Below are 26,529 nucleotides of genomic sequence, written 5' to 3' on the forward strand. Positions count from 1 at the left end.
CAACCCTGCGCTCCCTCTGGTTTGTCTGATGAGGGATCTGATGGACAATGTGTCCTGGTCACTACCCTGATTGGGTTGCTGGGTTCCTCCAGTGCTCTGTATATTTGTGGTTTGGGGCCCCGGAGCATTGGGGCCCCCTGTCCATTTTTTGGCAACGGAGCCCGATGCCTTTGTCCACGATATTGTGGATAAACACCTTGTCCTTGTTCGTTTTTTGATAATGGAGTACTCTCTATGGTGGTTTGAGAATGGCATTCATTAGCCCAATGTAATGGAGTACCCTCTATGGTGGTTTGAGAACAGCATTCATTAGCCCAATGTCTCCCTCTACGGCATCTTGGGCAAATACCCGGTATTCTACTCCTTTGATACCTAGTTTTATTAAACCCTCCTCCTATGGGGCAATTCCTTTTAAACTGTCCTGTTTGTTGACAATTGTAGCATGTTCTTGGCCTGGTATATAAAGCCTGTTTTACTGCAGCTGCCACAATTTGCCCTTGTTCATTAATGTCTCTGGCATTTAAGCCTGTTTTACTGCAGCTGCCATGACTTGCTCTTGTTCATTAATTTCTCTACATAATTTAATATATGTGTTTAAATCTTCCTGTTTCCATGGTCTAATGATATCTCTGCACCAACGATTCGCTTGGTCATAAGCCAGTTGTTTTATTAATGGCATTGCTTGTTCTGTATTCCCAAAAATTCTGGTAGCTGTTTGAATAAGCCTATCTACAAATTCAGCATAAGGTTCATTAGCTCCTTGTATTACCTTAGATAATTGACCTTGTAAACCTCCATGTCCTTGTAAAGTCTTCCATGCCCTAATCGCCTCTGCAGCAATTTGTGAGTATATGCCAGGATCATATGCAATTTGTTGCTGCTGATCCTCGTAAGGTCCCTTTCCTAACAACATATCTAGATTTTTCTGAGGTTAGCCAGCTGCTGCATTTCGCCTAGCCGTCTCCTTGCAAAATTCCTCATTGGCAACCTTCCATAACAGGTATTGACCTCCATTTAGCACAGCTTTACACATTTTAGCCCAATCTGCTGGTGTCATGTTCAAGTTGTTAATGGATTTGACCAAGCTTACAGTGAAGGGTGCTTGAGGACCATAGGTTGTTACAGCCTCTTTTAGCTCCTTCACTGTTTTGAAATTTAAACCCTGGTAAATTCGCTGTCCTCCTACCTCAAATACAGGGCATGTTAATACTTGAGATCCTGTCTCAGGATCCCAACTATCAACTGCGGGGGTTGGGAGCCTCCTAGCATATGGAGGTGGTGCTGTTGATTGGACACTTATGCCCTCTGGTGATAGAATGCTGTTAGTAGCAGTCTTCTGTAGAGGTGGTGCTGTTGGTTGGACACTTACGCTCTCTGATAGAAAGGTGTTATTAGCAGTCTCCTGTTGTAACTTTTCCCCTGATGGCTTTTTCTGCTCTAAACTTCCTTCTTCTGTCTCACTAGCTCGAAAGACCTTCTCTTTTACTTGAATCTTTTCCTCTTTCTGACTAATTTGAGAGACCTTCTCTTTTACTTGAATCAATGTCTTCTCCTTCCTCTACCTTTGTCTGAATTGAAGGCTTTGGACTAAACAAACCAGATACAAACATCCACAATGGCAATGTGCCAACTGGCGGAGTCCCTGGATTGTTCTTTTCTATTCTTTTTAAATCCTCACCATGATGGTCCCACTGTGATATATTTAACAACTCCTCCTTAAAAAGCCATGGGCTACATTTTTGTATTGTATCAACGTATGCCCTGACTGCTCTTGATTTTACTGGGATGCCTCCTTCCTCTAACAATTTACTTAACAGTCTTTCGGTTTGTTTTTTACTAATTGCTGATCCCGTATTTCTACTATAATACAACCCAACAAGATAACACCAAACAAAACCGAGACAGAATGAAATAAAATTGGAACAAAAATTCATTATATCAGCCTTTCTATCCTCCTGAAATGTGCATCCGTCCTTTCTCCCTAAATGTTCCTCAGACGCAAATAGTTTTTCCTCAGATGTGAGCGGTTTTTCTTCTATCTCACTCATCTCCAGGGACAGGCAACTTAAAACAAAAATGAAGCAAAACAAAAGAGGAAACTTAGAATGGCTACCCATCTTCTCACCCTGCCCTCAGGGGCAAGCAGTTTGCTTACCCTCAGTCGCTCCCTGTGAGCCACCAAATGCCGCAGTCTGGCTGGGCACAATTCAGGAGCCACTTGTCAAAAGAAACTAACTTTATTTTTAGAACTACAAACGCCAAACGAAACAGCTCCTCAGGAAAAAACCCTCAGAGCCCAACTGCCACCACCGGCTTCCCACAAGCCTCTCACCCCCACGCCAGCCTCTCCACCTCCCACAAAGGGTTAGTGCTACTCAGAGCAGCAGAGAGCAGAGACTTGTTTCTGTAGCTAGTTTGCAGGCTCTTTCTGTCCAGCTGAGGTGTGTTTAGCCCTCAGAGGGCTCCAAGTCACACACATGTGACCCCGCCTCAAGGAGGCAATTTTAATGACCCACAGAGTGGTTTATGAACTCTGCTGTAAGATGCATTTGGAACTGTTAATGTCATCATGGGAAAATCTCCATTTCTTCACATCATAAAATCCAGAGAGACTTTTCTAGCTTAGAAGGTGAAAGAGTTACATTACTTTCCAGAAGATTAACAAAGCCGTGAGTTTAAGGAGCCTAGATGAAATTTTCTCATTCTACCAATTTTAGTACAAACATGTTGGCACATGGGAATTTCCCCGGCAATTCCTGGCATGAATTTCATACAAAAGCCTTACTTTTGGAGAATTTCTATTCATGGGAGATGCCCATCAAAAAAAAAACTGCTTTTTGTTCTCTGAATCCTTCAAGAAGCATTTCTAATACAGAATTGACACCATCACTGATGTTTCTAAACTTCCTGAAGAATAAGCTCTCTAGAAGCAATTTCAAAGACCTAGAACCATAATAGGAATTTAATAAATATTTGATAAATGACTAATGAAAAAAAATCATCCAGCAAAGTTTTCAGTTCTGAATAAGAGGCCATTAAACAGAGGGGATCACTGTTGGGAAGGGCACAGATGACCAACATCTAATGCAATGGTTTCTGTTCCTTTAACAGAAAAACCAGCACTGAAAATGGATTCCCTGAGAAACCGGGAGAAGCCAAGCTCATGGGACCTGGAAACGAAGACCAGGACAAACTCCAAGTTAAAATCCAGGCTTTTGAAGACAAAAAGCTTGCTGAAGGTAGTGCCCCGGGCTCCATCAGAAGACACAGTTTGGGCCAAGTTTCTAAGGAAGAAAGAAAAAATATCAGATTTAATAGGTAAAAAATTCATTTGGTTAGTTTCTAAGTGTGCACCTCATGTTTGGTATGGGTTATCTCTTTATGCTGTTCAGGGTACTTTTTTGTCCCTTTGACCTATAGTCACACAAAGTTCTGTCCTCTCACGAATGCATATTATCCACAGTGGCCTCAGTATTCAGGAGGCTCACTATTTTAATTGAGCAATATCAATGGAAGAAAAACCTATGGTTTGTTTATTTTTATAGTTGAATTTTTTAATTAATTTTTTATTTATATATGACAGCGGAATGCATTACAATTCTTATTACACATATAGAGCACAAATTTATCATATCTCAGGTTGTATATAAAGTATGTTCACACCAATTTATGTCTTCATACATGTACATTGGATAATGATGTCCATCACATTCCACCATCATTTCTAACCCCATGCCTCCTCCCTTCCCCTCCCATCCCTCTATCCTATCTATAGTTCATCTATTCCTCCTGTGCTCCCCCTCCCTACCTCACTATGAATCAGCCTCTTTATATCAGAGAAAACTTTCCACATTTGTTTTTTTGGGATTGTCTAACTTCACTTAGCATTATCTTTTCTACCTCTATCCATTTACCTGCAAATGCCATGATTTTATTCTCTTTTATTGCTGAGTAATATTCCATTGTGTACATATGCCACATTTTTTATCCATTCATCTACTGAAGGGCATCTAGGTTGGTCCCACAGTTTAGCTATTGTGAATTGTGCTGCTATAAACATTGATGTGGCTGTGTCCCTGTAGTATGCTATTTTTAAGTTCTTTGGGTATAGACCAGAGAGAGGAATAACTAGATCAAATGGTGGTTCCATTCCCAATTTTCCAAGGAATCTCCATGGAAAATGCCATTCTGACTGGTGTGAGATGAAATTTTAGAGTGGTTTTGATTTGCATTTCTCTAATTGCTAGCGATGGTGAATATTTTTTCATAATTTGTTGATTGATTGTATATCATCTTCTGAGAAATGTCTGTTCAGGTCCTTGGCCCATTTATTGATTAGGTTATTTTTTTTTTTGGTTTTTTTAGTGTTTAGCTTTTTGAGTTTTTATATACCCTAGAGAGATGCTCTATCTGATGTGTGAGGGTAAAAATTTGCTCCCAAGATGTAGGCTCTCCATTCACCTCATAGATTGTTTCTTTTACTGAGAAGAAACTTTTCAGTTTGAATCCATCCTATTTATTGATTCTTGACTTTAATTTTTGTGCCAAAGGAGTCTTTAAGGAAGTTGGGGCCTAATCCCACATGATGGAGATTAGGGCCTACTTTTTCTTCTATTAAACGCAGGATCTCTGGTTTTATTTCTAGATCCTTGATCCATTTTGAGTTGAGTTTTGTGTATGGTGAGAGATAGGGGTTTAATTTCTCTTTGTTGCATATGGATTTCCAGTTTTCCCAGCATCATTTGTTGAAGAGGCTATCTTTTCTCTAATGCATGTTTTTGGCACCTTTGTGTAATATAAGATAATTGTAATTTTGTGGATAGGGCTCTGTGTCCTCTATTCTGTACCATTGGTCAGCCAGTCTGTTTTGGTGCCAATACCATGCTGTTTTTGTTACTATTGCTCTGTAGTATAGTTTAAGGTCTGGTATAGTGATGCCACCTGCTTCACTCTTCCTGCTAAGGATTGCTTTAGCTATTCTGGGTCTCTATTTTTCCAGATGAACTTCATGACTGCCTTTTCTATTTCTATGAGGAATGTCATTGGGATTTTGATCAGAATTGCATTAACTCTGTATATTGCTTTTGGTAGTTTGGTCATTTTGATAATATTAATTCTGCCTATCCAAGAGCAAGGTAGATCTTTCCATCTTCTAAGGTCTTCTTTGGTGTCTTTCTTTAGGGTTCTGTAGTTTTCATTATATAGATCTTTCATCTCTTTTATTAACTTAATTCCCAAGTATTTTATTTATTAATTTATTTATTTATTATTTTTTTATTTTTGCAGCTATTGTAAATGGGGTAGTTTTTCTCATTTCCCTATCTGAGGATTTGTCACTGATATACAGAAATGCATTTGATTTATGGGTATTAATTTTATATCCTGCTACATTGCTGAATTCATTTACTAATTCTAGAAGTTTTCTGGTGGAACTTTTTGGGTCTTCATATCATCAGCAAATAGTACCAATTTGAGTTCTTTTTCTATACGTCCCTTTAATTTCTTTTCTTCTAATTGCTCTGGCCAGTGTTTCAAAAACTATATTAAATAGAAGTGAAGAAAGAGGGAATCCCTGTCTTGTTCCAGTTTTTACAGGGAATACCTTCAATTTTTCTCCATTTAGAATGATGTTGGCCTGGGGCTTAGCATAGGTAGCCTTTATGATATTGAGGTATGTTCCTGTTATCCCTAGTTTTTCTAGTGTTTTGAACATGAAGAGGTGCTGTATTTTGTCAAATGCTTTTTCTGCGTCTATTGAGATGATCATATAATTCTTATCTAAGTCTACTTATGTGATGAATTACATTTATTGATTTCCATATGTTGAACCAAACTTGCATCCCTGGGATGAATCCCATTTGATCATGGTGCATGATCTTTTTGATATGTTTTTGTATTTGATTTGCCTGAATTTTATTGAGAATTTTTGCATCTATGTTCATTAGAGATATTGGTCTGAAGTTTACTTTCTTTTATGTATGTTTGCCTGGTTTTGGAATCAGGGTGATATTGGCCTCATAGAATTAGTTTGAAAGTGCTGCCTCTTTTTCTATTTCCTGAAATAAATTGAAGAGAATTGATGTTAGTTCTTCTTTAAACATCTTGTAGAACTCAGCTGTGTATCCATCTGGTCCTGGGCTTTTCTTGGTTGGTAGGCTTCTGATGACGTCTTTTATTTCCTTACTTGAAATTGATCTGTTTAAATTGTGTATATCATCCTGATTCAATTTGGGCATATCATATGACTCTAGAAATTTGTCAATGCCTTCAATATTTTCTATACAGTTTTCAAAATAATTTCTAATTATCTTCTGTATTTCTGTAGTGTCTGTCTTGATATTTCCTTTTTCATCCTGTATGTTACTAATTTGAGTTTTCTCTCTCTTTCTCTTTATTAGCATGACTAAGGGTTTGTCAATTTTATTTATTTTTTCAAAGAACCAACTTTTTGTTTTATCAATTTTTTTCAATTTCATTGATCTCAGCTCTGATTTTAATTATTTTCTTTCTTCTACTGCTTTTGGTGTAGATTTGTTCTCCTTTTTCTGGGGCTTTGAGATGTAATGTTAAGTCATTTATTTGTTGACTTTTTCTGCTTTTAAGGAATGAACTCCATCCAATGAACTTTCCTCTTAGAACTACCTTCACAGTTTCCCAGAGATTTTGATAAATTGTATCTGGTTTCTAATTCACCTCTAAAATTTTTTCAATCTCTTCCTTGATGTCTTCTGCAAACCCTTGTTCATTCAGTAGCATATTATTTAGTCTCCAAGTGTTAGAGTAGCTTTTTTAAAAATATTTTTAGTTGAAGTTGGACACAGTATCTTTATTTATTTTTATGTGGTGCTGAAGATCAAACCCAGTGCCTCATACATGTAAGGCGGGCGCTGTACCATTGCGTTACAGCCCCAACCCTAGAGTAGCTTTTATTTCTTATTTTATCATTGATTTCTAATTTTATTCCATTTTCATCTGATAGAATTCAGGGTAGTATCTCTACTTTTTGTATTTACTAAGAGTTACTTTGTGGCATAGTATATGGTCCATTTTAGAGAAGGATCCATGTGCTGTGAGAAGAAAGTGTATTTGCTCATTGAAGGATGAAATATTCTATATATGTCAGTTAAGTCAAAGTTATTGATTGTATTATTATGTTCTATAGTTTCTTTGTTCAGCTTTTGTTTGGAAGATCTATCCAGTGGTAAAAGAGGTGTGTTAAAGTCACTCAAAATTATTGTGTTGTGGTCTATTTGACTCTTGAACTTGATAAGAGTTTGTTTATTGAACGTAGATGTTCCATTGTTTGGGGTATATATATATTTATAATTGTTAAGTCTTATTGGTGTATGTTTCCCTTGCACAGTATGTAGTGTCCTTCTTTATCCTTTTTGATTAATTTTAGCTTGAAGTCTACTTTATTTGATATAAGGATGGAAATTCCTGCTTGCTTCCACAGTCCATGTGAGTGGTATGATTTTTCCCTTCAGTCTATGGATGTCTTTTCCTATGAGATGAGTCTCTTTGAGACAAAATATTGTTGTCTTTTTTTTTTTTTTTTTTTTTTGGTCCAATCTGCTAGTCTATGTTTTTTGATTGGTGAGTTTAGGCCATTAACATTTAGAGTTATTATTGAGACATGATTTGTATTCCCAGCCATTTCTGTTTATTTTTGGTATTTAACTGACTTGGGTTCTTCTATGATTAGATTTTTTAGTGTAATCCCTCCCTCTGCTGATTTTCATCATTGTTTTTCATTTCCTTTTCATGGAATATTTTGCTGAGGATGTTCTATAGTGCAGACTTTTTAGTTGTAAATTCTTTTATCTTTTGTTTATCATGAAAGGTTTTTATTTCATCATCAAATCTAAAGCTTAATTTTGCTGGATATAAGATTCTTGGTTGGCATACATTTTCTTTCAGAGCTTGGTATATGTTGTTCCATGATCTCCTGGCCTTGAGAGTCTGGATTGAAAAATCTGCTGAGATATGAATTGGTCTCCCCCTCTATGTGATCTGATTCCCCTCTCTTGCAGATTTTAAGATTCTATCCTTATTCTGTATGCTAGGCATTTTCATTATAATGTGCCTTGGTGTAGATCTGTTGTAATTTTGTATATTGGTGTCCTGTAAGTTTCTTGTGTTTGGTTTTCCAATTCATTCTTCATGGTTGGGAAATTTTATGCTATTATCTCATTGAAGAGATTGTACATTCCTTTGGTTTGAATCTCTGTGCCTTCCTCTATCCCAATAACTCTTGGATTTGATCTTTTGATGCTGTCCCATACTTCTTGGATGTTCGGTTCATGGTTTCTAACTATCTTCACTGTGTGGTCAACTTTATTTTCCAGATTATATACTTTGTCTTCATTATCTGACATTCTTTCTTTCAAGTGTTCTAGTCTGTTTGTTATGCTTTCTATTGAGTTTTTTATTTGATTTATTGTACCCTTCATTTCAAGGATTTCTGTTGTTGTTGTTGTTGTTGTTTTCTAGAGTCTTTCTCTCTCTTGAAGTAATCTTTTGCTACCTGTATTTGCTCCCTTATTTCATTGTTGGAATGATCAATTTTTGCCTGTAATTGCTCATTTAGGTCATTCTTTAATTCACAGATAATTTTAATTATGAACCTTCTGAATTCCTTCTCTGACATTTCATCAACTTCGCTGTCCATGGGTTCTATTATTGTAGTGTCCTGGTTTGTTTGGGGCACTTTCTTCCCTTATTTTTTCATGTTGTCTATATTTCTTCCTTTCTTGTAGCATAGATCTGAGATATTACAGTTTCTACCCTATATTCTTGTAGTACCCATGCAGATTGTCTGAACTTCACCTTGATGTTTGGCTTCCAGGTCCTGCTAGTGTCCCTCAGTGGATGCTACTGCTACTAAAGGTGGTGGCAGCAATAGCCAAGGTAACTCGAGATAATAATTGAGGTGCCCCAAGATGGAAGCAATGTCTTACAGAGATGGGGCTGAAAGGGTGGGCCTCACAGTCCCTTTGGGATGCTTTCTCTGAGATGCAACTGCTTCCAGGCCCTGTCTATTGTCAAAATGTTAGGGGCTACTCTGTGGAGAAGGCTATGGCAATGACCACAGTGTCCCAAGATGGAAGTGAGTTAGGCTTGGGCTACCAGTTGTGTATGTGGGGAGGGGGGACGAACTTGGACCTACCCTGGATCTGGGTCCCATGCAAGTCAGTGAGGGCAGATCTGGTCCAGGTCTGACCTCCTGCGGTAGTCTGCTGGTCAGAAGAGGTATTCCTGTGCTGGAGGCTGGGCTCTGGCGGGTGTCTGCTGGTGATGGGGTGGACCCGGGCCTACTGTGCCTATGGTTTATTTTCTTAAAACACTTTTTAATATAGATTTGCCACACTGAGAACAGCTGTCAGTGGCTTCTCTTGATTTCTGGTGAAAAATCAAAAGTGACAGTAGAGTTGAATAAAAGCATGAAAGTCCACCATTTTCCACCCACTTTTGCCATGAAATTGATTTTTAAACCTTAGTGTTTGGAACAGCTTAGATTTTCAGAGGCGAAATTGATTACATAACCTGATGCCTGTGGTTTTCCAAGACTGTTCATTGTCCACACTCCAGAGGGCGCTACTTTTTGCCCCAGAGTTGTTCTTTTCCTTGCTGGAGAGTGGCAACTCAACTTCTTTCACTATTTTAACTTTTATATCCTAGGTCAAAAAGCTTGGCTTTCCACACTGCGCTCACCAGGGGTGTGAGTTCAGATGACGGGGAAGGAGAGGAGCCTGAAGGGATCCCTGGTAGCCTCTCCCTTTCAGAAATAGCCCCCTTCAGCCAAGGAAGTGACAGGTCGCCCCTGAAGATGGACACTGTCGGGTCACCGCCAAGAAATTCCTCAGCTTCACACCCAAGTATTTTACACATAGCACCTGAGGATTTGCCAGAAATGGTTAAGGAGGACTTCCAGGAGGAGACTTCGGAGACAACCAGGAGTCCTGTCGAATATCAAGACAAGCTCTACTTGCACCTGAAGGAGAACCTCAGTAAAGTGAAGGCGTACGCCACAGAAATCGCAAGAAAGATTCCAGTCCCTGACCAGTGCACCATCGAAGGTGAGTGCTCTGAACTGCCCAAACCTCAGAAAGGTCAGGAGTCACTGGAAAGTAGACAGAAACCTCCAATCGCACAAATTGCCAGAGCCTTTTATGGGTTTTCTGCAAAATTGATCATTTGGAAAATTCCTTTCATTGTTTTAATTACTTTTTTCCATCTTGTTGATTCCCATTTGAACCTACATGGATACACCTTTTTGCATCTTTGTGATACATTGTGTGTGGCTTCCTGTCCCAAGCATACAGAAAAACCCTATGAAAGAGTCTATGGCCTTAAAGCAGGCTCTGGGTAGGGCCAGGCTGCAGAATCCCACATTGTGGGCGCAGAGAAGCTGCGCATAGCCCTGAGCGTGAGCTCCAGATTTTCCTTGCATTTCCTTCATTCATCTACTACTTAAGACACCGAATAGATACCATCCTCTTGAGCTCTTGGAGATCAGAATGAAGATGGTTAAAGCAGTCATCAGGGGATATCAGGGTGAGGGCTTTTGAGTGGGTGTGAGCTGGCCAGGAAACACAGGGTAGAGTAGACCAGGACCTGGGGCCATACCTCCCTCAGAAGCACAATCAATAACTCCATGTTGGTTCATTTTGTTCTGCAGATGATCTGTGTATCTAACACATACGTTGGGGATAATAAAGCGAGGGGCATTTCCATTGACTAGTTATGTGTTTAAGTTCAACCTAAAGTGTGAAAGTTTTTCTACAGTGAGTTTTAACCCACAGAAGGTGGAAGAAACCTTTCAGAGTTACTGCACACCCTGGGTGATCAAAAGCACACTTTCCTATGGCCTTGAGTCATTTGTGAGGAGTTAGTCTTAAAATTAGTCTTAAAAGTCAACTAAGTGACTTGGATTTTTTTTTTCCAAAATATTGAGCAAATCCATCCTCTTAAAGGGAAAAGTGGAATGTTTTCTTTTGATGGAGATGTTTTCCTTCAGGGATGACCTGGAACTGAGTGTGTATTGTTTCAAGTTGATAGTTTGGAATTCATTCATGCTTCTGCAATTTCCTGGGAAATTCCTTGCACAGGGATATGTGTGAGGGATGGAAGATTTATATGACTCACTGCTAATATATCCACCAAGAAAGGACCCTGCTGATTGCAGAGGACAGGTTGTTATTGTTTCAGAGATTGTGTAAACCACTCAGCAGTCACCAGCAGCCATCTGGCTGATACAGTTTTACTGGCTGTTCTAAGGTCATTTGGTACAACGATATTGCATTTCTGTCCTTAAAAAAATTACAGAACAAAAAAAATCAGGCTTAGAAATGTTTATGCTAAACAATAGAAAAGAAACCTACTTGACCTTTTTTTCATGACTTATGCAAAGGAATCAAGAAACAAAATGAAAAAAGTATAAAAACCACTTCTACAACATTTCAATTTAAACCAATAGCCAGCAGAAAATGATAACACAGAAGAATAATTTTGAATCTGGGTTCCTAAGCCCATTCCATAAGAATGTAGGGGGAAAAAAGCTTTTAAAAAAATTCGTTGGGGGCTGGGGATGTGGCTCAAGCGGTGGCGCGCTCGCCTGGCATGCGTGCGGCCCGGGTTCGATCCTCAGCACCACATACCAACAAAGATGTTGTGTCCGCCGAGAACTAAAAAATAAATATTAAAAATTCTCTCTCTCTCTCTCTCTCTCTCTCTCTCTCTCTCTCTCTCTCCCCCTCTCTCACTCTATCTTTAAAAAAAAAATTCGTTTGGCATTAGTTTGATTCATATGAAAAAAAACTGATATTTAATTTTTGATCTATAAAAACATCAATTTTGTATGTTTCAACCTAATACTTCAGTAATAAATGATGATGAAAGACTAGGAACCTCATGGGTCTCCATAGCAGAATTCAGTATGATGTGGACCAAGGCCACAAATAGCTTTCTTAACCCCAGTCAGCCATCTGTTGTTGCCTGATATTGATCGAGCTGGGGACAGACAGTGAGTCAGTGCAAATCCATCATCATGCTTGGAGAGGATGTCAAGCCCCAGGCCTCACTGAGCTGGGGTCAGCAATAGCATTTGGGGTTATGAAAGAGCCTGTGTTTCCCAGGTCAGAACCCCAGTTCTGAGCCTGGGGGGGAGGCTGTGGGTGCAGGTCACCAACCATTGAGGGTCAGGTGTTCATAAACAAACCATGGTCTAATGATATATTTACATAGGAAACCGGAAGAATTGAGTTCATCTGTCATTGGCATTTGAATTATTAGTATTCACTTATGTGAACAAAATATTTTCTAAAAAATCCACATGATATTAAAATAAGTCTTTGAAAATCTGGCCTATTGCTGCAGTTCTATAAAGGGTGGTATAAAATCTTATAAGAACCCATCCGTGTTACTTTGGTTTGCTTTGAAGTATTTCTTGATGGGGTGAAAATACATCCCATATGTTCAGGGGATCAGCAAGCCTCACTTGCATAAGCTAACTTTTAAGCTAGGAAGCTGGTCCTTGTTCTAATCCAGTCATGTGAACTGATTTTTCTTAAAATAAGATACAATTTGTTAAAAATATCAAGAACTGTTTTCATGCTTAATCACAAATGAAGCTCCCATTTTGAAAATTGGTGTGTGGTTGAGTCCCCGTCAGTTCTAGGATGGCAAAGGGGCATTGCCCACCTGGTCCCTGCATCCTGTGGTACAGCTGATCTGATTTGGGGATGATCGTGTTGCTTGTCCACTTAATGGTTCCAGAGAGGTTTATTTTTTAATGTATTAATTTAATCACAGAATTAAGATCAGTTTTCTATGAAGAAAGTTACAAAATTTGAAGCCAGAGAAGAATTTGACAGCTTTCTCACAGAATTTTAGAGGGGAAAAATAGCCAATAAAAAGAAGTTATAATTTCCCCAGAGCCCCGTTTCTTTGAGGTGATCCACTGGGCCCTTTTTGAATGACACTCAATTGGGGAAATTTTTTCCAGAAAAGTCTTCTTGGTGCTTTGGAGCTTTTCTCAGATTAGATTACTCCCTAGTTCCCATTTCTCTGAAGAGCAGGTTTTAGTTAAAGGGGGTAAGATATCATGGTGCAGAGTTTTCTTTGCTTATTTGTGCAAAGAAAACCAAACTTTATTTTCAATTTTAAGAAGGAACTTTTGAAAGTATAACTCATGGGTAATAAAGTTATCTTATGTCCTGTATTGGAACTCTGTGACACGTTAAGTTGTGGATTTAAATGCATTCCATCCTTATCAGTGATTTGTGGTCACGTGCCTGACCCTGCACCTACTCTTGCCTGGGACCCCAGAGGGCAGTAATCTGATATTAACTAATTAGAGGAATTTGTAGAGTTCTTTTCAAAAGGATCTGGAGAGCTCTATTAGCCATGGCAACTGTATGTCTCTCATAGGCCACTGCAGATGCCTGGCACCTGAATATGTGTGGTAGGAAAAAGCAGAGAGGGAAGCTCATCGTTAAGTCACCTGATACGTACCTACGGTGAGCTGAACACCTAGGACATATCCTAAAATCAAGTCGGTGAGCACAGGTACACTCAGGCACCCTGTGTGAATTTCCTCCTCCAGCTCATGCAAGAAGGCATCAAAACCTTGAAGTGGTCAGTTCTTCTAAAGCAGTATCTGCCTTGACTATGCCTCTGCTCCCGAAAGGGACCTTGCTAACAGAGGATGAGAGGCCAAAGGAAATACATAAATGGAACAGAAGTGTAAAGGGGTGTGTTCTAAGATGTCTTACCCTGAAGATAGCCACACTGAAAGAAGGAGAAGGAGGGGCTTGCCAGAACAGGGTGGATTGCCGTGCCGTACTTCATATTCTTAGCACACTCTTCTAAATGCATTAAAATTAAAACTCTTGTGGTGAGATACTCTACTATCTGGAGTCAGTATTTTTATCCACTGTAAGAAGCTCACACTCACAGATTGATGTCAGTCATTGCTTGTTCTCGTCTGCTCCACAGCACACGAGGTCCCCAGCTACTGAGGTCCCTGTTGCCACAGATTGTGGCCCAGTGAAGTGAAGTTTCCATTTCCTTCCATGACGAGATGCAGCACAGGCCCCAGGGAACCAAAATGGCCATGGTCTCTGCTCCCAGCACCGGGAGGCTCAGGCAGAAGAATCCCAAGTTCAAGAACAGGCTCAGCAACTGAGCTAGGCCCTAAGCAATTTAGTGAGATCGTGTCTCAAAATCAAAAAATAAAACAGTCTGGGGAGGTAAATCAGTGGTTAAGTGCTCCTGGGTTCAATCCCTGGTACAAAAGGTGGGAAAAAAAGCAGTTGCAAAAGCTGGTATCCAGAAGCTCTGAGCATGTGGTTCCATTTCTCAATTATAAGCTTAAGTAGAAATGACTTTCTCACAGATAATCACTTAAGTTTTGATGTTTGAAAAAACACTAATCTAGGAAGTGATTTCTCCCCTGCATTGGTAGTGACAGTAGCAGGTGATTGTGTCCCCCAAAAGACTCTGGGGTCTCAAGGCCCAAGGGCCTTGTCTTCAGTTCCTCTGGCACCTGCACACACAGGCGCTGGCGGGGGTGGACAGGCAAGGCTCCACCTGCCCCCCGAAGGGCCCTGCCTCCTCAAAACTAAGGACCTGGTGAGTGAAGGCTCTTTTTGATATCCTCTAGATGTGCTTTGGAGACCTATTTGTGATGATGGAAGTTGTGTCATGCTCATTTACATGCTGAGAATCTGGTGTGACCCAGGTACTGTGCTGTGGGCCAGGGGGTGGCTGTCCACAAAGTAGCATGGTCTCTGCTTTCATGGAGCTGACCCAGTGGAGCAAGGCATGAGTCACCACAGCACAAGATGCGTAGTTACAAAGATCAGTTATCCACAGGGCCAGGGTGCGGTTCCATGAGGGCATATCCCATGGAATCTGACCTACGCATGGCAGTCAGGGAGAACAGACCTTCCCCAGAGCAGGGGCATGAATCATAAGGAGAGGTGTAGGGCAGAGCCCTGGGTCAGAGAAGAGCCTTGCACAGGTCCCATAGATAGGAAGGGCACAGCGCATCCAGGAACTGAAAACTGGCCCCCAAGGAGCACTTGAAACTCATTCTGTGGGATAAGAAGAACCAAGAATGAGAGAAGAAAATGCACACCACAGTGTCAAATAGTGGAGGGGTTACAAAAGAGAACAGCCAGGGACAGAGGGATGGCGGGAGTGGGACTGCTGGCCAGGCGAGTAGCTAGTACCAAGACAATCTGGCAGTGAGGACCAGGATGAGAAGGGCCAAAAGGAACGGCAGGTACAAAGCCATGAGGCATGGCAATGGACCTGACCCAGGTGGATGGGCTGGAGACAGTGACCCAGTGAGAAGTGTTCTGTCTGGTCCATTTCCAAGAAAAGCTCTCAACAGTGCTGGGGGCCCAACCTGCTCACCAGGGGTGGAAGCCTCCCTACAGAGACAGCTCCAACTAGAGAGAGAACATACAGAGACAGAAACCAAGAGTTTGGTTCTAGATACAGATTCTGAGATAACCATTCTCTCTCTTTTTTAAAAAATATTTATTTTTTTAGTTTTAGGTGGACACATATCTTTATTTTATTTGTATGTGGTGCTGAGAATCGAACCCAGTGCCTCACCCATGCTAGTCGGGCTACCACTTGAGCCACATCCCCAGCTCACCATTCTCCTTTTGAAGTGATAAACTTTATTTTTATTTAGATGCAGAGCAAAACTGCTGCAAAGCACAGAGAATTCCCATTTACGCTCTCTCCCCACACACAGACAAGCGCCCCCACCATCAATCTCCCCACACAGCAGACATTTGTCCAGCCAACAAAACTGCATCAGCACATCACTGTCACTCCAAGCTCACAGGCTACCTTGGGGTTCTCACCCGCCATCGTACCTCCTTTTGGGTTTGGTCAAAAGTATCATGACGCATGTTCACTGTTGTAGTACCCAGAATGGTGTCACTGCCTAGAAATCTCTGTGTTCTGCCTCCCGACTGCTCAGAGCCATCACTCATTCATTTTCCAAGGACTTTTGAGAGTCTAGACGTGCCAGCACCCTTCTAGGTATTCGGGGAAACTCCAGTGATGAAAACAGACTCTTCACCCTGCTTCAGGGTGTGGAGAGACATAGAATGATGTTAGAAATGGGTAGATGTTAAAAAGTATTAGGTGCTATGATCAAAGAAAAAGCCAGCAAAGAAGAGTGTGTGTGTGTGTGTGTGTGTGTGTGAGAGAGAGAGAGAGAGAGAGAGAGAGAGAGAGAGAGAGAGAGAGAGAGAGATTTGAACCAAGCAAAGTTCTAGAAGGACACACATTAAACTACTACCATTGTTTTTCTGCAAAAAAAAAAAAAAATCAGGTTGGGGTGCCGGGGAGAAGAAGGAGAGAGGGAAGGGGAAACCAGGAAACTTGTACACTTTAATGTCTACATTTTCTGCAAGGTTCGGAATTTCCTAATGGGAATAATTGGCTTCGGTCATAGAGATTCCGGCAATCTGAACCCAGGTGGTAACTCCACACTCCCCAGCATCCTGTCTAAATTGGATTCCAGACCCAGCTCTGCTGTAGGGCGATTCTGACTCCTTGAACGATTACTTCATCTCCCTGGACCACCACCTCCTCACCTTTCTCCCAAGAGTATTAAGGGTCTGTGGGTTTTCAAGCTGTGCTCCTTTCAAAGCCCGAGGGGGCCCTTCTCCCTCCATCTCCTGCCTGCAGCACAGCAGCTCTGATCTAGCTGGCTCCTCCATGGACCTTCTGCATAGGTACTTACTCCAAGAATCCACAGGGCTTTTAAACTTTTTAAGACCTTGTGTTTTGAATGCAATTAATTCTAAATATCATATGCCAGAGCTGGCATAAATATCAAACTATTGTTACTTGGCCAAATTTTTCATCAGCCTCAAGCAACTTTACTGCTAATTTTATATCTCTAGTATACAAATTTCTAAAACATATATATACACACAACCCACCCCTGCAAACATTTCTTTCTTATTAGTTTCCTGTCCTTCCCCAGACATTTGCGTCCATCATTTTGTTCCCATTGGGAGGAAACTGGTGGGAGTATTCAATACCTTGGAGGCTTGTCTCACTATTTCCTTAGGTTCATTAATTAATACGTATCAAACCGCAAATAACCAGCCCTGACAAGCAAATTAATGCATGTGTCTGCCCTCACTCTTTCTATTCTAATAGTTTTGTTTACCTTGCTCAAGAGAAACCAATCTCATTTCAAACAGTGTATGAGGTGGCATACAAAATATATAACAAAATAAAATCAATGTGAGGGGAAAATAAACAGGGAAATTAAATGAATCCAGTAGTTGAGTTATTTTTCAGAAATTTATTCCTGAAAATTTTCACAGTTCCGAAATGTGGTTTGCAAACTTACTTCTGAGCATCCCAGTGGTCATAATAAGGAGGGAAATGATATCAGTTATGGAATTAATACTTAGGGTGCACTAATTATCCAGAGGATGGTGGAAAGAAAGTGATTTTGCTAAGCCAGTTTATTGAAAGAGGTGTTTACATGAAGCAACAAGTATCTAACTATTACATAAAACAACAGAGCAATGATTTTAAACCAGGGACAATCCCCCACCACCACCACCACCAGTTTGGTAATGTCTCGGGGTCCGAGGATGTCTGGCATCTTAGTGGGTAAAACCAGTGATGCTGCTAAATATCTTACAGTGCATAGAACTGTCCTCCCCAAACAAGGAATTATCCAGCCAAAAATATCAGCAGAGGTTGAAAGACAGAGCAACAGAGCCTTGCTTCTCAAAGCATGGACCAGCAACAACATTCTGGTGCTTGTTAGAAACTCCATTTCTTAGGGCTTCCTTGACTTATTGAATCAGCATCTACAGCTTAACAAGATCCCCTGATGACTCATAGCACCTTAAAGTTTGAGATGTACTATGTACTGGAGGAGTGAGAAGTCCCACAGGATTCCAGTTGTAAGGAAAGAATTTCCTTCTGCAGAATAAATTCATGGTTTAATTTATTGACTCCTCATTTAATGATCACCTCTTTAACTGAGAAGATGATTTTTTTTCCTCAAGGACAATTGAAAATGCCAGTTTTGGTTATCTGTTGGGGGCACAGAATTTGTGTTCCAGTCACCTCTGACTCTTCCCACAGGATGTAGGCTTTGAGAAAAGGCAATTGGCTTAGAAGCCAGGGGATCCTTCTCCTGAGTCTCTGTTTGAATTTGTGTTGTGCATCCTTCTGACTTTTTATGAACATAGCAAGTATTTCCTCATGTAAGATAGTTTTAAAAATCTTGCCAGGCATGTTGGTGCATGCCCATAATGCCAGCAGCTCGGGAGGCTGAGGCAGGAGGATCACAAGTTCAAAGTCAGCCTCAGCAACATAGAGGCACTAAGCAACTCAGTGAGACCCTGTCTTTAAATAAAGTACAAAAATAGGGCTGAGGATGTGGTCAAGTGCCCCTGAGATCAATCCCCAGTACCATCCCCCCCAAAAAAATTCTCAAAATATCTTGAATATCAACTGTGTCTTCAGTGGCGTATAGTTAATTGTGTAAATGAGGTAGAAACGTGGATTACCTTTCCCTTAAAATGTGCAAACAATTAAAATAGAGTGAGCACGTATTGTAGGTGATACATGTTCCCCAGACTCCAAACACTGAAAGTGGTTAGAGTCCAGTGACAGGGTCAGCTCACCCACTTGTGTGGCTGGTTAGGCTCTTGCCCTTCCTTTTTATGGGCTCTGACATCCTTGTACTCTGGATTGTCTTTTGGCTACTGAATCTGCATGATTTTTTTTTCTGGGTTCATTTATAAATAATCTTGACTGTACTTAAATATAATGTAAATGTGAAAATTAAGTCTAATCCTACATCCCTGTCATATCTTTCTATTGAATTTTTATTTTATGTTCACATCAGTTCATAAATACAATTACACCATGGGTCTTTTTTTATTTGCTAATTTGCTTGTGTTTTTGTTTTTGTTTTTGTTTTGACAAAATCTTTAAACTTGTACCAATAGTTGAGTCTACTGTAGAAGAATCAAGACCAACATAGATATCTTTTTTATTCTTACAGTATTGATATTGTACAGTTGCTCAGTAATTCAAATGTCAAACGTACATCAAACACTTAGAATCTTTGTTATTATTTTTTGGAATTTCTTCATGTTTGACTTTGAATTCCTTGACCTAATGTATATTTTGAATTTATGTGCAACAGCGAGAAGAATTACTCTATTTCTTTAAGTTATTCAGTAACCATAAAAATAAAAGGGTCTAATTGAGAATTTAAACCACTAAAATATGAGGAAATTCCCAAAGCAAAAAATTAAAATAGTATATTGCCATTATGTCTGAATACTTTAATGTAAATGATAATGCCCTAATGGAGAAGGAGACCCACCTAAATTCAAAACTGACTTTTTAAACATTTGGGGCTTAAGAGATTCCCAAATGCTCTTAGTCAAGCATTACTATTATTAATTTTTGAACTCAAGCACACATTTTTTAAGGAAATGTCATCCATGTGTTTCAAATTCACTTTCGCTTTATCAGTCCAGCTGGGAAGGCTCTCCTGACCCCCACGGAGTGTTCTACTAATAACACAGACATCAGGGAACTGATGCACTCACTGGTGCTAAGAAGAGGCTGTGCCCAGACTGATGGGCCTCCTCACTTCTGAAGGAAAAAGAATCTTTTCCAGTTTTTTTTTTTTTAAAGAGAGAGTGAGAGAGGGGAGAGAGAGAGAGAGAGAGAGAGAGAGAATTTTTTTTAATATTTATTTTTTAGTTCTCGGTGGACACAACATCTTTGTTGGTATGTGGTGCTGAGGATCAAACCCGGGTCGCAGGCATGCCAGGCGAGCGCGCTACTGCTTGAGCCACATCCCCAGCCCCTCTTTTCCAGTTTTGATCACAGTCCTTTCCATCCTTCTCAGAGATCAGAAAACAACAATAATAATAAAAATAACTTGCCATGAAATGAGCTGTTGTGGGCAAGATTCATGCAGGGACACTGGACTCCTTCCTGTCAGAAAGACTGGCTTAAGAATATCACTGCAATACAATACGAAGGGTGAGGTACAATAAGCCAGTTACAGAGTTGAGAAAAATCCCCCTCTCTTTTTAAATCCAGACTGTACACCCCATCACCTGAGATCGTTTCTGTGGCAGTGCATTCTTTGAATCTCCAATGGTCATCTCTTCCCCCAGACAGAAGGGGCTGACAGTCTCCAGAGGGATGAGGGTTCAGAGACACAGGAGAGTAAGGGGGGTCCTGTGAAGGTGAGGTCCTGGTGAATGGCCAGTATCCATGGGAGTCCCAGCTGCCTCTCCCTGCTCTCCCAAGGCAGGGTCCAGCACTTGTCCCCAGCCCTGGAGCTGGACAGAATGCAAACCTTGGAACAGGGCAGAGATGGGTGCAGGCCTGAATCCAGCCTAGGTCAGGCCTTACGCCAGTATAGGCCTCCCAGGTTGCAAGTCACTGCCTTCACAGAGGAATGACCTTCCCCAGACATCTTCTCATCCTACAGAAGAGGCTTCCTGGAGCCTCCCACTATCTGTACGGGGTTCCCAAGCAGAAGCAAGCAAGCATGCAGGGTCTCCTCAGCCCCTGGGGACTTGACCAGACCCAAGATGGATGTGAAGAGATCTGTTGGCCCTCAGGCAGGATTCAAGCTGTCACATTTAGGTTTCCAGCAGCCTCAGCTTCTGGGATTCTATCCCAACCCAGCTGTCTAATACCTACCCCTCGCATGCCTTGAGGGATACCTGCTGAGTGTCAGAGTCCCCCAGGGCCCAGCCAAAGGGGACTTCCTGACTACAGAACCTACCATGTGAGTGGGCATGCCAGAGCTGTCAGGGTGGGGTCTGGACCTCCTCCCTCTGCCGGGCCTAGGGTTGGGCAGAGAGCAATGCTCAACATGCCTGAGTTCAATGCACGAAAGAGGGAAGGAGCCCTAGCCCATGTGCCTGTCACTGATGTGCAGCTTTGGACTTGCCACGGAATTAGTCTCTCTGTGGGCTCTGACGTTGCAGGAGACCTTTCCCTTGTGGTTAAGGCAATAGCCTGTGTAATCAGGAAAGGAAAAGTTAACTGCCTTGTGATGCACCAGGAAAGTGTGGGCATCCACAGAGCTGTCACAGAGAGACTGTATCTCAAGCTCAGCATGGAAAACAAAACGAAAACCAGGAAGATGAGGATATTAACCATTTGGGGTGAATATGTGCACGTACTCTTCTAATATTTCGTATATTGAAGAAAACAGAATTCCTGGAAACTGGAGACAACTCAGCCATTTCTGAATAGATGAGCTTCATGATGGTTATTCATAGAAGTGGGAGAGAGTGTAAGAGAGAGGCTGTAGGGTAGAGTGCATGGCTCCAGCAGCTAGGGTGGGGGCAGAGGCCTCTGCTCAGAGTGCTCCCCTGCATCCCAGTAGCCTCTTCTGCAAGACAGCGAATGCACTCATACCTGAGAAGTCAATGCAGGAAGCACCAGAAAATACTGCTTCTAAAATCTCTCAGGGCTTTTACCCCTAAATTCAATCAATGCTCACGTCACAAGCCCTACCCCTCACTTGTTACACATGGTTTTTTATCTGTAGGAAAACATCAGGGAGGGGCGCTGTGTGACCTGTCCCCCTCTTTGCTGACCCACATCTAAGAAAGCTTGAGGTAGCACAGGGGACTTGATAACGACTTCTCCAGGACAGTGCTGTGTGACGTGCTTCTCCAGAATGGGAGATAAATTGCCAATTTTTCTACAACCAATGATTTTCATGTACAGTTCTTAGTATTCTGAGTATTTTGACCTATGAGCCTGGCCTCACCTGAAATCATTTTATGAATGAAATAAATGAAATTGATTCCATATCCTTAGAAGTCTACCCACTGGGATAATAACTGTCACAGGTTAATGGAATCGATTATAACAGTGTAGCCCAAGTCTGATCCATTTTTCTGGTGGAAACAAAATCCTAGTGAAGGGATTTTCTTTTTACAGTTATGAAAGTATATCTGTTTACTGGAAAATAGATAAAGAGCTAAAGAAAATCATCTTTAATTCTACCATCTAACTACTGTTAGAAATCGTAGGTATGTCCTTCTAGGATTTTTTTTTCCATGGTGGAAAATACTTTGGCAGCATGGTGAAGAACTGCTTTTCAAAGATGTTTAATGTTCAATCTTGGTGGTGAAAATTTCCATTTGAAAAACATGGAATAATTAGAAAGCACAATGTAAAGACCCAACAATGAGCAATGTAGCTGCCTTTGCATCTTTAGCAGGGTGATCTTTGCAGTGGAACATTGTATTAAAGCACCAGAAACAAAAGCCTTGCTCAATGACATTTCCTTGACTTAATCTGCGAAGAAGTCAGATTTCTCTCATGCATATATTTATCTCCCTGCTAGAGAGGATACAACTTCACATCTAGATTGGTATCTCTTACCCATAGCATTCTCTTTGACACTGAAACTAAATAATTTAAAACCTTCAATGCTATTGAAATAAGTTTGAAATACAGAAAAATGTTTATATGATACCTTATCATATTATTCATCATTATTGGCATGCATTGTAGACCAGGTTTGGCAATCTTCTTATCTGTAAAAGGCCAGGTAGTAAATATTTTGGGGCAGAGAAAGGACATGAGAATTCCAGTGAGTTTGGCTGATTGAACTCACACATCTATCTCGCTGTCATCAAAGTAGCACTTAATAGAGGATAGGAAGGGCAGCAGAATACAACATACACTAGTATGGCAGTATGTAAAAAAGTGGATGTGTAACCGATGTGAATCTGCAATATGTATACGGGGTAAAAATGGGAGTTCATAATCTGCTTGAATCAAATGTATGAAATATGATATGTCAAGAGCTTTGTAATGTTTTGAACAACTAATAATAAAAAAATCTTCCTAAAAAAACAAAGTAGCACTTAAATAGTAATAAAGGAGTTAAAAGACATAAAGTTAGGAGAACGGAGGAGAAGACACTAGACAAAGTGTCAACACAGAGTAAAGCAGATGCCAGTGCCTTCCTGAATATTGAATGAAAGAATATATAAATAATTTATTTAATCCTAATAAAACAGCTTGTAGTGTAGTCATAACTGTCCTCATTTTATGAATGAGAAAATACGTTTGGAAAGCCCATTCCTTATGAAAGGTGAGATAGCCAGTAGGTGGCTGAGGAAGGACTTGACCTTGGATGCAGGACCGGCCACCACCTGTCCCACACTGCCTTTGTGGACACATCCTCTCCCACCAATGTGCCTCCGCCCAGGCTGCTATGCCCCAGGCTGCATTCTTCTAGGCCCGCCACTCATCAAGGCTGGATCAAGCTGATCTCCCCTGCTGGCTCCCAGGACTCTTCATTTAGCGCTTGACCTTGCACTGCTCTTTTTTCTTCTATTCTTGTATTTCTAATCTCTTTTTTAAATCATAAGACTCTCATGAGTATTTTTATGGTCTCAGAACCCGGCCAAATGCCCCATTTTTGGTAAATCTCTCAAGTATTTGCTAACAGAGGTGATGCTATTAGACCTTTCCCCGGTGCAGAAAAACAACTGTCATCAGGCCTCCTCCATTTCAAGGGCTCCACCCACGTGGTTACAATAGCTGGAGTACTCAGAGGGAACCTGCAACGTGTTTCAGGATTTGAGCTCTGACAATACCATCAACTCCCTGCAATACCATCCTCAGAAGTTGCCTCGGACCCGGCTGAATCTACCGTTCCTTATGCCCTCAGATTGACTTCCAAGTTCTTGGCCTACCCCTACCCCTACTGACCCACCAGTAGTTGCTTTCTATGCAATGACACCTCACTGAGCAGCTTTGAGTGAAACAAGATGCCTTCTCACTTTCTAATGTTAGTCGCATGATTATGAAATCAACCAAGAGTAGTAGCTGGACGTCCTGGGGAAGCCACGTTTGGTCAGGACTCGCTGAAGAAGACCAGCCTGATCTAGAGCTTCAAAGAGTTTGAGGTAGTAGCTACGCACTACCATGGAGCCCCGTGCACCCTGAACCCACCCACCCGACATAACCAGTGCTGGAAAAGACACACCCCTCTCCCTAGAGTGTTCCCCTGGGGCCATTGGGTGGCAGCCAGGCCAGAAGATCTGAATTCAAAACTGCTGCCAAATGGAGAGAGCATCGAAATGGATGAGTCACATGTAGACCATCTTAGGCTCGTCCTTCCTTCCTCAGAGAAAAAAATGTAAACATTCCATTTTAGTGGAATTTAATAACAAAATTTCCTAAAATTCTCTGTCCCCCAATGTGGTTACCGTTATGCGTTTTGCAGAATTGCGAAGTAATTGGTAGCACATGGAATGATACCTGCAGGGGACACAACTGGCCTGCCTTATTTGCCTCTGTACAACTTTGGTAAATCTCTGCCTGGTAGAGCCAAATGTTCATTTGTAACATATGGGCTTCCACGGACTCAGGGTGACCACAAAGAGACTCTGTATCATTGCCAAAAATCAACCACATTAGCACTGTGCAAAAAAAGTGTGCATTTGATTTGAAATTCATATAAATTCCAAAATCACTTTCATGTTTACTAACTGTGCTAGCTCCTATGAAAATATCCCAGATTTATTTCTGATTGTGCTGATATTGACTCTTTTGTATCCTTACTGTTTGGACATCCAGCTTGTATTTGGTGAGCATCAAAGAATATCTGACGGAAATGTTGAATTCTTCCCAGTGATCTTCCCCCAAGGATTTTGTGATAGGATAAGTACAATATCAAGCTCCTCTTCCAAGAGTAGGGTCAGACTTACTTTTTTTCCAGTGGATACCAAAGATTCACTAGAGAAGCGAAAAACAGCAAAATATATTATTTAAAGATAAGTTCAAGTTAAGTATTTCCCAATTTGTATTTTCAATATACCTACTTTGGGGGATTCTGGGCTAAATTCCTGGTAGTATTAGAAACAACATTGAAATTAATGTAAAAATACAAACAATGTTGCCACGATCACCCTTTTCCGTAATTACAGGTACTCAGTCGCCTAGTTGGAAATTATCCTGATCTGAATACAATTTGTAAGGGCTGTTTCACATCTGGAGACCAGGAAAGTGACTTCAGATGTCATTGTTCAGATATACACCCCCTTCACAATTAACATGACAGCTTTATGTTTTAATTTGGACACTTAAAGAATAAGGCAATAATTATTTGAAAATATATGGCCATTCCTCAACAAGTTACACAGGGAATTGCCATATGACCCAGCAATTCCATTCTTAAGTATATAATTACCCCCAAAGAACTGAAAACAAATGTTCAAACAAAAAACACGTACATAAATGTTCTAGCAGGGCTAGTCACAATAACCCAAAGTGGAAACAACTTACATGTCCATCTATGGATAACGATATGTAGTATGTCCATACAATGGAATACTAGTCAGCCACGAAAAGCAATTAATTGCTGATCCATGCTACCACATGGATGAACCTTGAAAACATTATGCCACATGAAAGGAGCCAAACACAAAAGGGCAATTATTATGATTCCATTTATATGAAATATCCAGAATAGGCAAATGTACAGGGACAAAATGCAGATTTGTGATTATCAGCCCCAAAGTACAAAAAGTGGAAAGTGAAATATAAAAAACAAAAATTGCCAAGGATGGCATAACTAGCAGGCAGAAGAATGCAACTTGAACCCGGCTGCTAGCAACAGGGCCCATGCTACTGCCTGCTGGGCTGCGAGGTGAGCTGGCCCTGTCTGAGTGGAAGGCGGATGTGCAATGCCCTCAACCTCTTGGAACAGTGTTGACAGCTCCAGTTCTTAAAGATCAGACTGCTTTTATGCAAATCTGCAAAGTACACACATTCCTATCTTCTTTCTTGTCTCTGCCTAATTACCATTGAATATACACATGCCACCAAAGGACTGCTGGAGTGTGCTCAGGTCCCTGCCAAGGGCAATTCACTGTGCCACGCAGGGTGGGTGCCTATGGTCAGAGGTGTCCTGTGGCCCTCTGCACTTGTGTTCTGTTGGAACAAGAGTCACCGGGTCTCTCAGCTCTGTCTCTGCCTCCCTGTCCTGTGGTTCCAGGGCTCGACCCAGTAAGCGAGGTGAGGTTGGTTGAATCATAAGTTGGCGGGGGGGGGGGGGGGGGGGGGGGAGCAGGGGGGAGAATGTGCAAACCCAGGAGTATGGGTAAGAAGTGATGGGTGGAAACAGAAGGCCAGTCTCCCCCATAGGCACATTGGTCCTGGGAGTGCAGCTCACCTGCATTGGGTGCCCAGAGTCCTGTACTGCCCAGCTACAGAGGGCACCCTTGGCCCTGTGACCTGTGGGAATGACACCTGTCCCGGACACTGGCTGTACACAGTGGCCCTGTAGATGGGGCCCAGGGTTCTATCTAGAGAGATGGAGTTCACAGCTCAGCAAGAACACTTGGACGGAGCAGTGCTTGGCCACACAACTATGCTGATGTTCCCAGGAGGTCCACCTGGTGGACGCAGGGAGACCCGCAGAGAGGGTAGGGCAGTCTCCAGTGG

The 26,529-nt window shown here is 41.3% G+C and overlaps 1 protein-coding gene across 4 annotated transcripts in view; it reads left to right on the forward strand.

The window, feature by feature from the left end:
• Window positions 1-26,529, forward strand: part of VEPH1 (ventricular zone expressed PH domain containing 1) — a gene marked incomplete at its 5' end in the record, with an annotated part of 221,011 nt that overhangs the window by 121,798 nt on the left and 72,684 nt on the right. For all 4 annotated transcript variants that reach the window (XM_081301834.1, XM_081301832.1, XM_081301833.1 and 1 more), the window contains 2 exons: window positions 3,112-3,318; window positions 9,682-10,079. In XM_081301834.1, the coding sequence (XP_081157960.1) occupies window positions 3,112-3,318; window positions 9,682-10,079 (605 nt within the window). The remainder of the gene's footprint in view (window positions 1-3,111; window positions 3,319-9,681; window positions 10,080-26,529) is intronic.

The sequence above is a fragment of the Spermophilus citellus genome (genome assembly GCF_964194105.1).
Source record: "Spermophilus citellus genome assembly, chromosome: 7".
Taxonomy (NCBI): domain Eukaryota; kingdom Metazoa; phylum Chordata; class Mammalia; order Rodentia; family Sciuridae; genus Spermophilus; species Spermophilus citellus.